The 12,854-nt window shown below is 37.1% G+C and overlaps 2 protein-coding genes across 16 annotated transcripts in view; one reads left to right on the top strand and one right to left on the bottom strand.

Annotated features, from left to right (window-relative positions):
* The window catches only part of ANKS1B (ankyrin repeat and sterile alpha motif domain containing 1B), a 1,068,238-nt gene that overhangs the window by 771,764 nt on the left and 283,620 nt on the right, over positions 1 to 12,854 (bottom strand). The window lies entirely within an intron of this gene.
* FAM71C (family with sequence similarity 71 member C) lies at positions 5,757 to 7,231 on the top strand. Its single transcript, XM_021093022.1, has one exon. It carries the CDS (start codon positions 6,164 to 6,166, stop codon positions 6,563 to 6,565), a length of 402 nt encoding a protein of 133 aa, XP_020948681.1. The 5' UTR covers positions 5,757 to 6,163; the 3' UTR covers positions 6,566 to 7,231.

Genomic DNA, 12,854 nt, shown 5'->3' with positions numbered 1-12,854 from the left:
AAAAGAACTAAAACTCATGCCTAGACAAAACTTTTCTGAGACCTATATTTTCTCCATAAGACACATGAGTCTTGAACTTCTAGATACCCTAGACAGAACTTCTGCATTGCACTGAGAGTCATTTAAAACAATGAAATCCCCAATAGAAGCACAAAGAAACTTTTTTAAAGTGGCACTAAGTAGACTATAAAAGGGTAATTATTTACAGCAAGAGAGCTAAAATACAAAGGCAGAGCTTTACCTTATTCATTCTAAACTGGGAATGTCTACATCGGGTGACTCAAATTTTTCATTACTCTGAGAATCTCCATGAATGACCATTATAGCACCACAGGTATGATTTTGGGGTTACAAGTAAATTTCAGCAAACAAGCAAATTTATAAATACAAAATCCATAAAAAAAGAATTGATTATATTAAAATATACTTATTAATCAATTACTTTAGAAATAAAAAGTGGTAAAAGAAGTGTGTGGGTATTCCTTCACACGAGAAGAAATACAAATGCACAATAAACATCTGTAAAAAATTCCTTCTCAATAATCAGGGAAATGAGACTTGAAGCAACAAGGAAAAATAATAATTGATGTCCTTTTAAAAAAATAATAATCTTAGACCAACAATCACACAATTCATCTACAGTATCTTCCAGTGGTCCCTACCTAATCCTCTCAAAAGAGCAATTTAAAGGATTAAAGACAACCCAATAAAAAATGCCTAGAAAGGTACATACTAGAATGAGAAATGATTTTTAGTTTTTAAAAGAAAAAAAAATGAATGAATGAGTGAATGGAGAGAGTGAATGAATGGATGGATGGGTAGCTTGCAAGCAATAATTTTTAAACTATTCTATGGAAATGTATGGTGCCATAATGAGTCATCATGACTTTTTACAACTCATGGCACTTATTTTTTTAACAAAATATAAATCTGTATTAAAAAAAAATAGATCTTCCTGTTGTAAACAATTCAATGTGTAAATCCATAAAGTAGGATGTTAAACCTTGAATATTAAACTTTATGTATAACCATTATTAATAGCATAGTATTCCTACTTCCAGACTTTATAAACATATACAAATAAATATTACATCTATTTTAAGCAATTAAGGTTGGTTTGTACTACGCATACTGTTCTATAACATGAAAATAGTACCAAAATTGCCAGTATTGTCTCCAGAGGCCAAGCACTGAATAGAAAAAAAAAAAAAAAATCTGCACTTTTTAAAAATTTTTTTTATTTTAAAGACTAGGAAGCAGAGGGTAAGTTACTTCTCTGATTTCCATATAATACAATTTCCATATAAACAATTCTTCCCAGGTTTTTGCTCCTATATAACAAGTAACTCCTTTCTCCCAGTTTTCAATAACATGTTCTTCATTTACTTCTCAGTCCTTATCAGAGGCATCTTCGGCATTCGTCTACCAGCATTCCATCTATGATGATTTAGGTATTCTCTAAGATAACAGAGGTTTTCACTACCATTCTCCCCACTTTCTTTTGAATAAACCCTCACCAGTAGTTATTTTCACACCCATGTTTCTGCAGATATTCTGTTTATGACAATTTAGATATTCTCTAAGACAAAATAGGTTTTTTCTTCCATGTCACTTCCTTCTGAACCCTACTGGAAGAATCTTTACATGCATATTTCTGTTCAAGGCAATCTAGGTTTTTTTCCTATCATGCTACTCAAAATTTTTCCAGCTTCTATCCACTATCCAACTCCACAGCCACTTCCACATTTTAATGTCCTGGTTACAGCTGCATCTTACTTTCAGGTACCAAAATCTTTGATAGTTTCCCAAACTACTATAACAAAGTATCACACATTTAGCTAGAAAAAACACAGATTTATTCTCTTGTAGTTCTGAATGTCAAAAGTTGAAAATGATTCTTCCTGGGCTAAAATCAAGGTGCTGGTGTGGCTGGTTCCTTCAGAAGCTCTCGGGGAGAATCCATTTACTAATTTTCAGCCAAATTCATTTCTTGGTTCAGGACCACATCTTTTCAACCCCTGCTTCTATCATCACAGTCCTTCTCTGACTCTGACCCGTCAGCCTTTTTCTTATAAGACTATTATGCTTACACTAGATAATTTAGGATATCTCCCCATCTCAGGACCTTTAACTTAATCACATCTGCAAAGTCCCTCTGCCATGTAAGGTCACATATTCACAGGTTGTAAAGATCAATATGGGCACCTTTGGGGGAAATTAATCAGCCTACCACAGCCATGCTTATTATGAACTGAATTCTGTTTAAAATGTTTAACCTATATTTTCAATTACATAGTTTTAAGAATTGCCCCCACTGACTGCCAATTACTGAACTAACTTTTTTGTCATTTCCACATTTTATATGTTGCTTTTTTATTTTTTTTTTATTTTTTTATTTATTTATTTTTGGCTTTTTGCCTTTTCTGGGGCCGCTCCTGTGACATATGGAGATTCCCAGGCTAGGGGTCTAATTGGAGCTGTAGCCGCCAGCCTACACCAGAGCCACAACAACGCGGGATCCGAGCCGCATCTACGATCTACACCACAGCTCACGGCAACGCCAGATCCTTAACCCACTGAGCAAGGTCAGGGATCAAACCCGCAATCTCATGGTTCCTAGTCGTATTCGTTAACCACTAAGCCACGATGGGAACTCCTCAAATGTCGGTTTTTTTAAAAAGCTTTGGCAAGAAGGAATTCAGCAACTGAATAAGATTATATATTGTATCGCAAATTCCCAGAGCTGTTAATAGCTGAATATTCTTTGTTATTGTTTGGAGTATTTTCAAAGTATATAGTAGTTTTATTATGGGATAAAAACTTAAACCCCATCACAAAACCATTATTATTATTTAACTATTCTGGAGATGAAAGATAACTAAAGGATCATTTCAGCTTCAAGGACGACAAATACAAGGCCCGGGGAGGTTCAATAATTCACCCAATGACACAAACACTTATGTGGAGCAGAGGGAGCATAAATTTATTTTAAGAATATCTAATGACTAATTGTATGGAAGTATGGAAATCTCTTCTAAGAGCTGCTGTATTTACATAAAAAAAATTTCTCAATCTCAGCTCCAGGTAGTTTTTTTTTAATTCGGCTATCTGAGCTTCTTAAGTATTGAAGCAAATATTATTAAGATTGTTTTCTAAACAGCTAGAGGAAATTCAGATATAATTTATTAAACTCATGAAAACAGACATATTTGCCAGAACGCTACACATGCTGGTGATCGGGCCAAATAAAAAAGGTTCTACTGCTATTGGTCTAATGACTGGTTAGGAAAAAATTCTCAAAGTCCTCATGGCCTACAAGTAATATAGTTTCTGGTTTCCCTGGAGACAAAACTATTAACTCAGTGGTTTAATGGAAGTCTAAGACAAATATCTTGTAATATATGTGCATGGCATAAAAGGGCTTTTAAGAAAATCAGTATATCTTCACTTTAATTTTTAAAGAGCACATAAATTAAATTATACTGTATCCAGTGCTACCTATTCCCTTCAACTTATACCAGAACCACTTGGATACATTTGAAAAGTTAGTTTGTCAAATAGCCAAAACAACCTTGAGAAGAATAGCATAACTGGAGGCATCTTCAGTGGGACAGAATATAGAGTCCAGAAGTAAACCTATACAGATATTCTTTATTAGAATGAAGAACTCACATTCTATTCTTGGTTTTCTGATAGCTTTTAAAATCATAAACTTTGTAAAATTCATTTTCTGCCTCTATTGATATGATTATATAGTTATTCACATTTATACTGTAAGTATGATAAATTATTAGATTTTCATATGTTAAACTAACCTTGCATTCCTGAGATAAACCCCATTTGGCCACAATGCAACACATTTTTTTTTAATTTTGCTTATTTAATTTGCTACTATTTTGTCAAATATTGTTGCATATACTCTCATAAGGACATTTGTCTGTACCTTTTATTTTGTAATGTCTTTGTCTGACTTCGCTATCAGGATAATGCTGATCTTTTAAAATGAGTTGGTAAGTGTTCCTTCATTCACTATTTTTTGCATGAATATATAAGTTGACCTTATTTCTTAGATAGAATTAATCAATAAAGCTTTGTCTAGAATGTTCTTTGTGTGAAAAATTGTAATTACATTTTTGATTTCTTAAAAAAATTTTAAAAAAGTTAGTTTGATTACTAGATGTATGTTAGGCTTATGCTTTTTACATTATTTATAAGTAACATAGATAGGAAGTAGAAATTAAAATACAAAGAATTTGGACAGGCTAGAACCGCTGTTGATGTGTAACTAGCCCTCTCAATAAAAAAAGAATAAAATATTCATTTTACCAAAAACAACCAGATACTTCAATAAGAAGGGAAGAAAAATGTTCCTTTTTAACTCCAGAACAAACTAAAGACTCAAAAACTATGGCTTTATGTGTGTGCATGTGTGCTTTTGTGTGTACGTGTGTGTTATGTATATGGTCACGCCAATAAAAATGTTTTAAACTTATTGAGGTGATAATATTTATAATAGTTGGCAAAATTTCTCAAACTTTTTTTAATAAGTCAATTTGATAGGTGGTAAAGGAGTTCCCATTGTGGCTCAGAGGTAACGAACCCAACTGGTACCCGTGAGGATGCAGGTTTGACTAGTCAGTAAGAATAGGGCATAAATATGATGTTTAAGGCTCTTTTCACCTTATAGTCAGGGTACGGATGTCTAGGGAAAAGCTTAAAATTCTCACCAGCAATTTAATGGAGCATCAAAACATAAAATTTGTAACAGCTATAAAAATAGATATTGTTAATAAAAAAGCTTTATTCTTCCTGTTAATAGAAATAATAACTATTCTAATAAAAACAGAAAGTATAAAGAAAATTAAAATTACACCATCCAGGGATAAGCACTTTGAACATTTCATTCAGCATATTTTCATACCCATACACAAACACACATCTTCATGCATACAGATTATCTTACATAAATTGGACCACAAGTATAAAGCTAGTTTGAAATCTGCTTTGCTCTTTAAAAAAAAAAAAATCAGGAAGGCGTTCTCATCGTGGCTCAGTGGAAACCAATCTGACTAGCATTCATGAGAACGCAGGTTTGATTCCTGGCCTCACGCAGTGGGTTAAGGATCCCGCATTGCCATGATCTGTGGTGTAGGTCGCAGACATGGCTCGGATCTGCTGTTGCTGTGGCTGTGGTGTGGGGTAGCAGCTGCAGCTCCAATTCAACCCCTAGACTGGGAACCTCCATATGCCGTGGGTTCGGCCCTAAAAAAAGAAAAAAAAAATCAGGGATGTCTTTCCATCTCAATAAATAAGGAACTACATAATTATTTTGTGGCTGCAGAATATTCTTCCACAGAATTAATCTTGTTTAGGATCTTTGTGCCTATGATAAATCTTGATTAACATTCTGTACATCCTGCTTGTTTGTCACCTGTCCAATTCTCTTTAAGGTAAACTGTCCACAATTAATTATAGTTGTCTACAATCAAAAGCACTGGATAAGAGCGTATGCATATTTTAAACTCACACCTAACAGGAAGTCTGCATAACGCTTTTGGAAAGCAATTTGTCAGGATGTATTAAGAAGATCCTTAGATGGGCCTCTGGGAGGAGGGGGTGGTCTGCTGAGGTGTGGCAGGTAGCCTGGTAAGGGGGGTGAGGTGAAGTGGAGAGGGAGGGACGGTTAGGTGACAGAGACAAAGGAATATGTGATGGGCTCAGATCACAATAAGCAGGTGAGGATAAAAGCGGTCCCTTGGGGTGGTTTAGGCCTATGTGAAGGCTATGGTTTCAGAGGAGAGATGCGGTGGGATTACATCTAAATACCAATATCTGTGCCTCAACATCTGCACAGCCTGACATACTAGGATGCTGACAGCTGCCCTTCTCAATATCAGCATGCTGACATCTACTGGGCCTGGACCTCTACATGTCCTGACATCTCCATCATCTAGGCAGGGAATGGTCAGGTCCAGGAGCAACTTCTGAAACAGAGCAGTGGATAATCAGTGCCCCGATCCTGTCCTCCGTCATTCAGAGGCAAAGCCTGCAGAAGGCCGCCCCTACCCCCCCCACTAGAGAGACCAGGGACACGAGACGCCCTGCAAGGCACGGTAAGGAAGGGGTAGAGGAGTCTGTAGGAGCTGCTTTGTAAAAGATAGTGATGAACAGCCAATCCACGTTACCACACTACACAGCTGAAAGCAGCCTTGCAGTGGGCGTGTTTAATACCTCCATGGGGAAACTGCAGCGACAACTGTACCAGAGGGAGTACACTATATTCCAGTACGCGCCAGTGTTTGAGAATGGCTTTATACAGGTCAGCAGAAAAGGAGAAATGATTGATGTGCACAACCGGGCCAGACTGGCGACTCTGGGCATCATTCACACCAGCCCCTACCTCACGCTCCCCAGTGTCATGCTGCTGGCCCGATCAGGTACGATCTGTGATTACTATAACAGACACAGTCCTGCTGCCCAGGACAGAGGTAAAAAGCTGACACGGATCTTTCTTAGAGATAACCAGGCTGCTTCCCTTGAAGTTTATAAAGATATCCCTCCGTAACCGTGAAAAACAACAGCTCCACCTGAAGCTTGCCACTGGCCGCTCTTTTTACCTGTAGCTGTATTCCCCTTCAGAAATAAGAGATCTTTTTGCTCACTTGGGAAAACCTCAGTTACATCCTAAGACCACTGGTGGAGCATAACAAAGGCACCCAGGCAATCCCAGCTGGGGACACATTAGACACACTGGGTTTGAGGAAGACAATAAGTGTCCAGTGGTGTCTTTGCAGAGACTCTAAAAGATGAGGCCAGGTGCTTAGTGAGAACAGCTAAAGGCCCCATAGGGCTTTGGTACTGAAGGTCACTTGGGAAATACATTGATTCTTAGAAGGGCTTAGGGCCAAATGAGACTCATTTGGCAGCCATGACACATTGAGGAGGTTCCCAGTGCTTCTCCAAAGTGTTCTCTGTATTCCAGAGATTCATTAGCTATTACCACCCTTAATTGCATATCCAATATTATGTTGCCGTCTACAGTATCCTGCCCATTCAATCTATTCTTAAATATATACTACTCCAACCCAGGCAGGCTGACATGCTGCAGGATATGTGTCTCCCCATGACAGCCACGTACTAATTTGTGTATATATCACTGGCAGTAGATATGCTTATGTGCATGTGCACAATTTGTTGGTAGCCACCAAAATATTAAAGCTTATACCACTTGACCAGCAGAAATTATTAACAAAGTGTATTTTAAAAAGCACTGTCAGTGACACAAACTGGAATGTCAAGCAAAACTGGAATGATCGTTGTGGTCATTGTGCGGATAGTATAGAGCCGACCATTGCATCAAATGGGAGAGTGGACTTGAAACCTCAAAATTCTTATTATAAGCTCTTGTTGTTTAGCTATTGGAATTAGTCTTTCTGGTCTCACTTTATTTTACCTGTCTTTCCCCAGGCAAATGCCATTTATCTCTATGGAAGGAACCAAGATCAAGCGAGCATCAGGAGCCTTCACATAAACCCTGAAGTGTTTAGGGCCACCGACCAGGATTATGCTGGGGAGGAATGAATTCAATATGCTTCCCACACATACTTCACTCAAGAGTTCACACACTTCTGCAGTTATAAAGCCTAAAAGACCTGATAAAAGGAGCAACTGTAACAACAGGCACCACCGCTGGTGCTGAGGATGTGACTGCAACCATGTCTGCAGACTCAGAGGAGAAACATAACCCCAGGAGGAGCAGCCTTCACAGATCCAAGAAGCATAGCAAACACGGCCATAGCAAGTGCTTTCAACACACTTTAATATTGTTCTTAGCAAGGACTGCAAGGCCCCCTGTCCTCAGAGGGACTTCCAGCCCATCAGTAGGAGCTGCTGGCCTCTCTTCATGGGGCAGCATGAATATGGTGATTTCAGGAGCAGAGACCACTGGCAAGCTGTTGCAAAAACATCTAAAGGCTCAGTATCCAGACCCCTCATCTCAGCCTTACAAAGTGAAGGCTACATGAGTGAACAGGATGGAAGCCAGAGGGTCTCCATCCAGCAGGATTTCGAAAAAAGCCTCAAAGCCCAGTACTGCACATGGTGCAGAGGTAGACTTCTCATCTAAGACTGTGGAGGAAAGCAGTATCATCCACCATAAAACAACTCAACTCAAATTCTCTGCTCTAATAACACATGCTCTGTTAACACGAAAAAAAATTTTCAGTTAGGGGAGTTCCCGTCGTGGCGCAGTGGTTAACGAATCCGACTAGGAACCATGAGGTTGTGGGTTCAGTCCCTGCCCTTGCTCAGTGGGTTAACGATCCGGCGTTGCCGTGACCTGTGGTGTAGGTTGCAGATGCGGCTCGGATCCCGCATTGCTGTGGCTCTGGCGTAGGCCGGTGGCTACAGCTCCGATTCAACCCCTAGCCTGGGAACCTCCATATGCCATGGGTGCGGCCCAAGAAATGGCAAAAAAAAAAAAGACCAAAAAAAAAAATCAAAAACAAACAAAAAAAATAAATTTAAATAAATAAATAAATAAAAATAAAAAATAAATTTAAAAAATGTTTACTTTCAGAGATTATACATGTAAACTATCTGGCACCACAGCAGGCACTGTGCCAACAGCAGAGATTATTGTCAGGAGTCCTGAAAAACAAATCTGACTTTCTATATTTTTATAATGATTTTTATTTTTTCCTTATAGCTGATTTACAGTGTTCTATCAATTTTCTACTGTACAGCAAGGTGACCCAGTTACACATGCATGTATACATTCTTTTTTCTCACATTATCATGCTCCATCATAAGTGACTAGTTACAGTTCCCAGTGCATACAGCAGGATCCCATTGTTTATCCATTCAAAGGCAATAGTCTGTATCTATTAACCCCAGATTCCCAGTCCATCCCACTCCATCCCCTCGCCCTTGGCAACCACAGTTCTGTTCTCCATGTCCATGATTTTCTTTTCTGTGGAAAGGTTCATTTGTGCCATATATTAGATTCCAGATATAAGTGATATCATATGGTATTTTTCTTTCTCTTTCTGACTTACTTCACTCAGGATGAGAGTCTCTAGTTCCATCCATGTTGCTGCAAATGGCACTCTTTTGTTCTTTTTTATGGCTGAGTAGTATTCTATTGTGTATATACACCACATCTTCTTAATCCAATCATCTGTCGATGGAAATTTAAGTTGTTTCCATGTCTTGGCTATTATGAATAGTTCTGCAATGAAGATGCAGGTGCATGTGTCTTTTTCAAGGAAAGCTTTGTCCAGATATATGTCCCAAACTGGATTGCTGGATCATATGGTAGTTCTACATATAGTTTTCTAAGGTACCTCCATACTGTTCTCCATAGTGGTTGTACCAGCTTCCATTCCCACCAACAGTGCAGGAGGGTTCCCTTTTCTTCACACCCTCTCCAGCATTTGTTATTTGTGGACTTATTAATGATGGCCATTCTGACTGGTGTGAGGTGGTATCTCATGGTAGTTTTGATTTGCATTTCTCTAATAATCAGGGATGTTGAGCATTTTTTTCATGTGCTTGTTGGCCATGTGTATATCGTCCTTGGAGAAGTGTCTATTCAGGTCTTTTGCCCATTTTTCCATTGTGTTGTTGGCTTTTTGCTATTGAGTTATATAAGTTGTTTGTATATTTTAGAAATTAAGCCTTTGTCAGTTGCATTGTTTGAAACTATTTTCTCCCATTCTGTAAGTTATCTTTTTGTTTTTGTTATGGCTTCCTTTGCTGAGCAAAAGCTTGTCAGTTTGATTAGGACCCATTGGTTTATTTTTACTTTTATTTCTTTTGCTTTGGGAGACTGACCTAAGAAAAAATCTGTAAGGTTGATATCAGAGAATGTTTTGCCTGTGTTCTCTTCTAGGACTTTTATGGTGTCTTGTCTTACATTCAAGTCTTTAAGCCATTTTGATTTCATTTTTGTGCATGGTGTGAGGGTATGTTCTGGTTTCGTTGATTTACATGCAGCTGTCCAGGTTCCCAGCACCACTTACTGAAAAGGCTGTCTTTTTCCTATTTTATATTCTTGCCTCCTTTGTCAAAGATTAATTTACTGTAGGTGTCTAGGTTTATTTCTGGGTTCTCTGTTCTGTTCCATTGGTCTGTCTATTTTGGTACCAGTACCACACTGTCTTGATGACTGTGGCTTTGTATATTGCCTGAAGTTGAGAAAGTTGTGCCTCCTACTTGGTTTTTGTTCCTCAGGATTGCTTTGGCAATTCTGGGTCTTTTGTGCTTCCATATAAATTTTGGATTGTTTGTTCTAGTTCTGTGAAAAACGTCATGGGTAATTTGATAGGGATTTCATTGAATCTATAGATTGTCTTGGGTAGTATGGCCATTTTTACTATATTAATTTTTCCAACCCAGGAGCGTGGAATATCTTTCCATTTCTTTGAATCTTCTTTAATTTCCTTGACTAATGTTATATAGTTCTCAGCATATAAGTCTTTCACCTCCTCGGTCAGCTTTATTCCTAGGTATTTGATTTTTGGGGGGTACAATTTTAAAAGGTATTGTGTTTTTGTATTCCTTTTCTAATATTTCATTGTTAATATACAGAAATGTGATTGATTTCTGAATGTTAATCTTATATCCTGCTACTTTGCTGAATGTGCTGATCAGTTCAAGCAATTTTGGGGTTGAGTCCTTAGGGTTTTCTATATAAAGTATCATGTCATCTGCATACGGTGACAATCTTACCTGTTCTCTTCCAATCTGGATACCTTTTATTTCTTTTGTTTGTCTGATTGCTATAGCTAGGACTTCCAATACTATGTTGAATAACAGCGGTGAGAGAGGACATCTTTGTCTTGTTCCAGATTTTAGTGGGAAGGCTTTCAGCTTTTCTGCATTGAGTATTATATTTGCTGTGGGTTTGTCATAAACAGCTTTTATTATGTTAAGGTATGTTCCCTCTTTGGTAAGAGTTTTTATCATGAATGGATGTTGGACTTTATCAAATGGTTTTTGTGCATCTATTGAGATGATCATGTGGTTTTTGACTTTTCTTTTGTTAATGTGGTGTATGACTGACCTTCTAGAAAGGATTTTATTTTCCCAGTTCCTTCTATCTTAATTTCTTTCTAATTCTTTGCCCAACTTAAATTTTATTCAGCTGTTTTGGAATTAAAGTGCCCAATATATTGTATAAATCTCAATTTTAATCCTATTATTTAGAATTCTGAATTTTCATGAATTTGAAAGGAATTGCTTCTTATAAAAACTTCAATAATCTAGTCACAGTGGAAGATAATATACATGTAAAAAACAGAAAAAAGAAAAAAATTAGATAAAACCTGAATATAAGATCAATTCAAAATCTAGATAAAAACTGGAAATTAGATGATCTTGCAAGTTTAAGAGCCGCAGAATCAACCAATGCTCTTTGCAAGTACAAAATCCAAGAATCTGAAAGTGATAAAATACTTTTATAACCTAGAACCAAAATGTATCAGTAATCTGGCTCCCAGTTAAGTTTGCATTTCCATAATCTTCATGTTTCTGAAGTTTAGCGCTATGCTTTGAATGTAGAAGATATTTGATACATGTTCTCTAGATCCAATTAAATTAAGAAGTATAAATGTGAAATAAATATAATATATTCAAATCCAACAAATCTGAGTATATAGGAATTTGCACAGCACATACTAATTCTACTGATTCCAATAGTTCCTGTGCAAATCTGTACATAGTGGCTTTTCATGAGACCCTATGTGCACAGTGCTTATGGCTTAATGATTCTCAATGGTCTCCCAAAATATTTAAGATATGAAAAAAAATGGCTTCTAAATAAATTTTCCTTAAAATTTCATGAATAAAATCATATGCCCATAAAATCCTGAGTTCAAAGCTGTTACAAGTTGTAAGAAAAACCTACATTTTATATATTATTATAATTATATATCCATGTATATACACATGTACATATAGATGTTAAAGTAAATGCTAATAAGGTGCTGAAGAACCAGATACAGCCATATATTACTGATGGCTTAGAGCCCTACTGCTTTACAAGAATTCTATTTTTATTTTTATTATTTTTTTTATTATTTTTAGGGCCGCACCCATGGCATATGGAGGTTCCCAGGCTAGGGGTTGAATTGGAGCTACAGCTGACAGCCTGCACCACACCCACGGCAACGCAGGATCCGAGCTGCATCTGCAACTTAGACCACAGCTCATGGCAGCACTGGATCCTTAACCCACTGCACAAGCCCAGGGACTGAACCTGGATCCTCATAGATTCTAGTTGGGTTCATTAATCACTGAGCCACCAAGAATTCTACTTTTTAAAATACAAAACACAAAGATGTTAATTTTATGAAACAAAATAAGTAAAAACATTTAATAATTAGTAAATTATTAAGCAGATAAGGGTATATTAATTTTAAAAACCCTATGCTTCTTAACTTCCTGTCTCCTACACACTTTTAGATATGAGGTGAAACTCTATATGTAAAAACGTTAAGTGAAGAAATGAAACTCTAGAGGCTACACATATTTGTTTATTGTTTGAATCAACTAATTCTTAATTCTGACAACATGCCAGGAACGGAGTTGGCATTAGCTCACAGACATTGAGCAACCCACAGTCTCTAGCTTTACAGAACTCACAGTCCAGTACATACTGACAACAGCTCTGTAATGGTTAATATAAATTGTCCTAAAGTTCTACAAATTAAATAGTCCATAGTAAGGACAAGAGATTCTTTAAGCACCATATGCTGATTTGGTTATCCTACTTAGCTCTCCACAGTAACTTAATATTGGAATTTAGGTAACTGTGAGCAAATGGTGACAAAACCATTAAAAAATGTAATGAT

This window comes from Sus scrofa, chromosome 5 (assembly GCF_000003025.6).
Source record: "Sus scrofa isolate TJ Tabasco breed Duroc chromosome 5, Sscrofa11.1, whole genome shotgun sequence".
Lineage (NCBI taxonomy): Eukaryota > Metazoa > Chordata > Mammalia > Artiodactyla > Suidae > Sus > Sus scrofa.
This window is presented reverse-complemented; position numbering and strand designations above follow the sequence as displayed.

Excerpts from the sequence above, each read along its gene's own strand:
- FAM71C (XM_021093022.1), top strand. The coding sequence starts at position 6,164 with ATGAACAGCCAATCCACGTTACCACACTACACAGCTGAAAGCAGCCTT.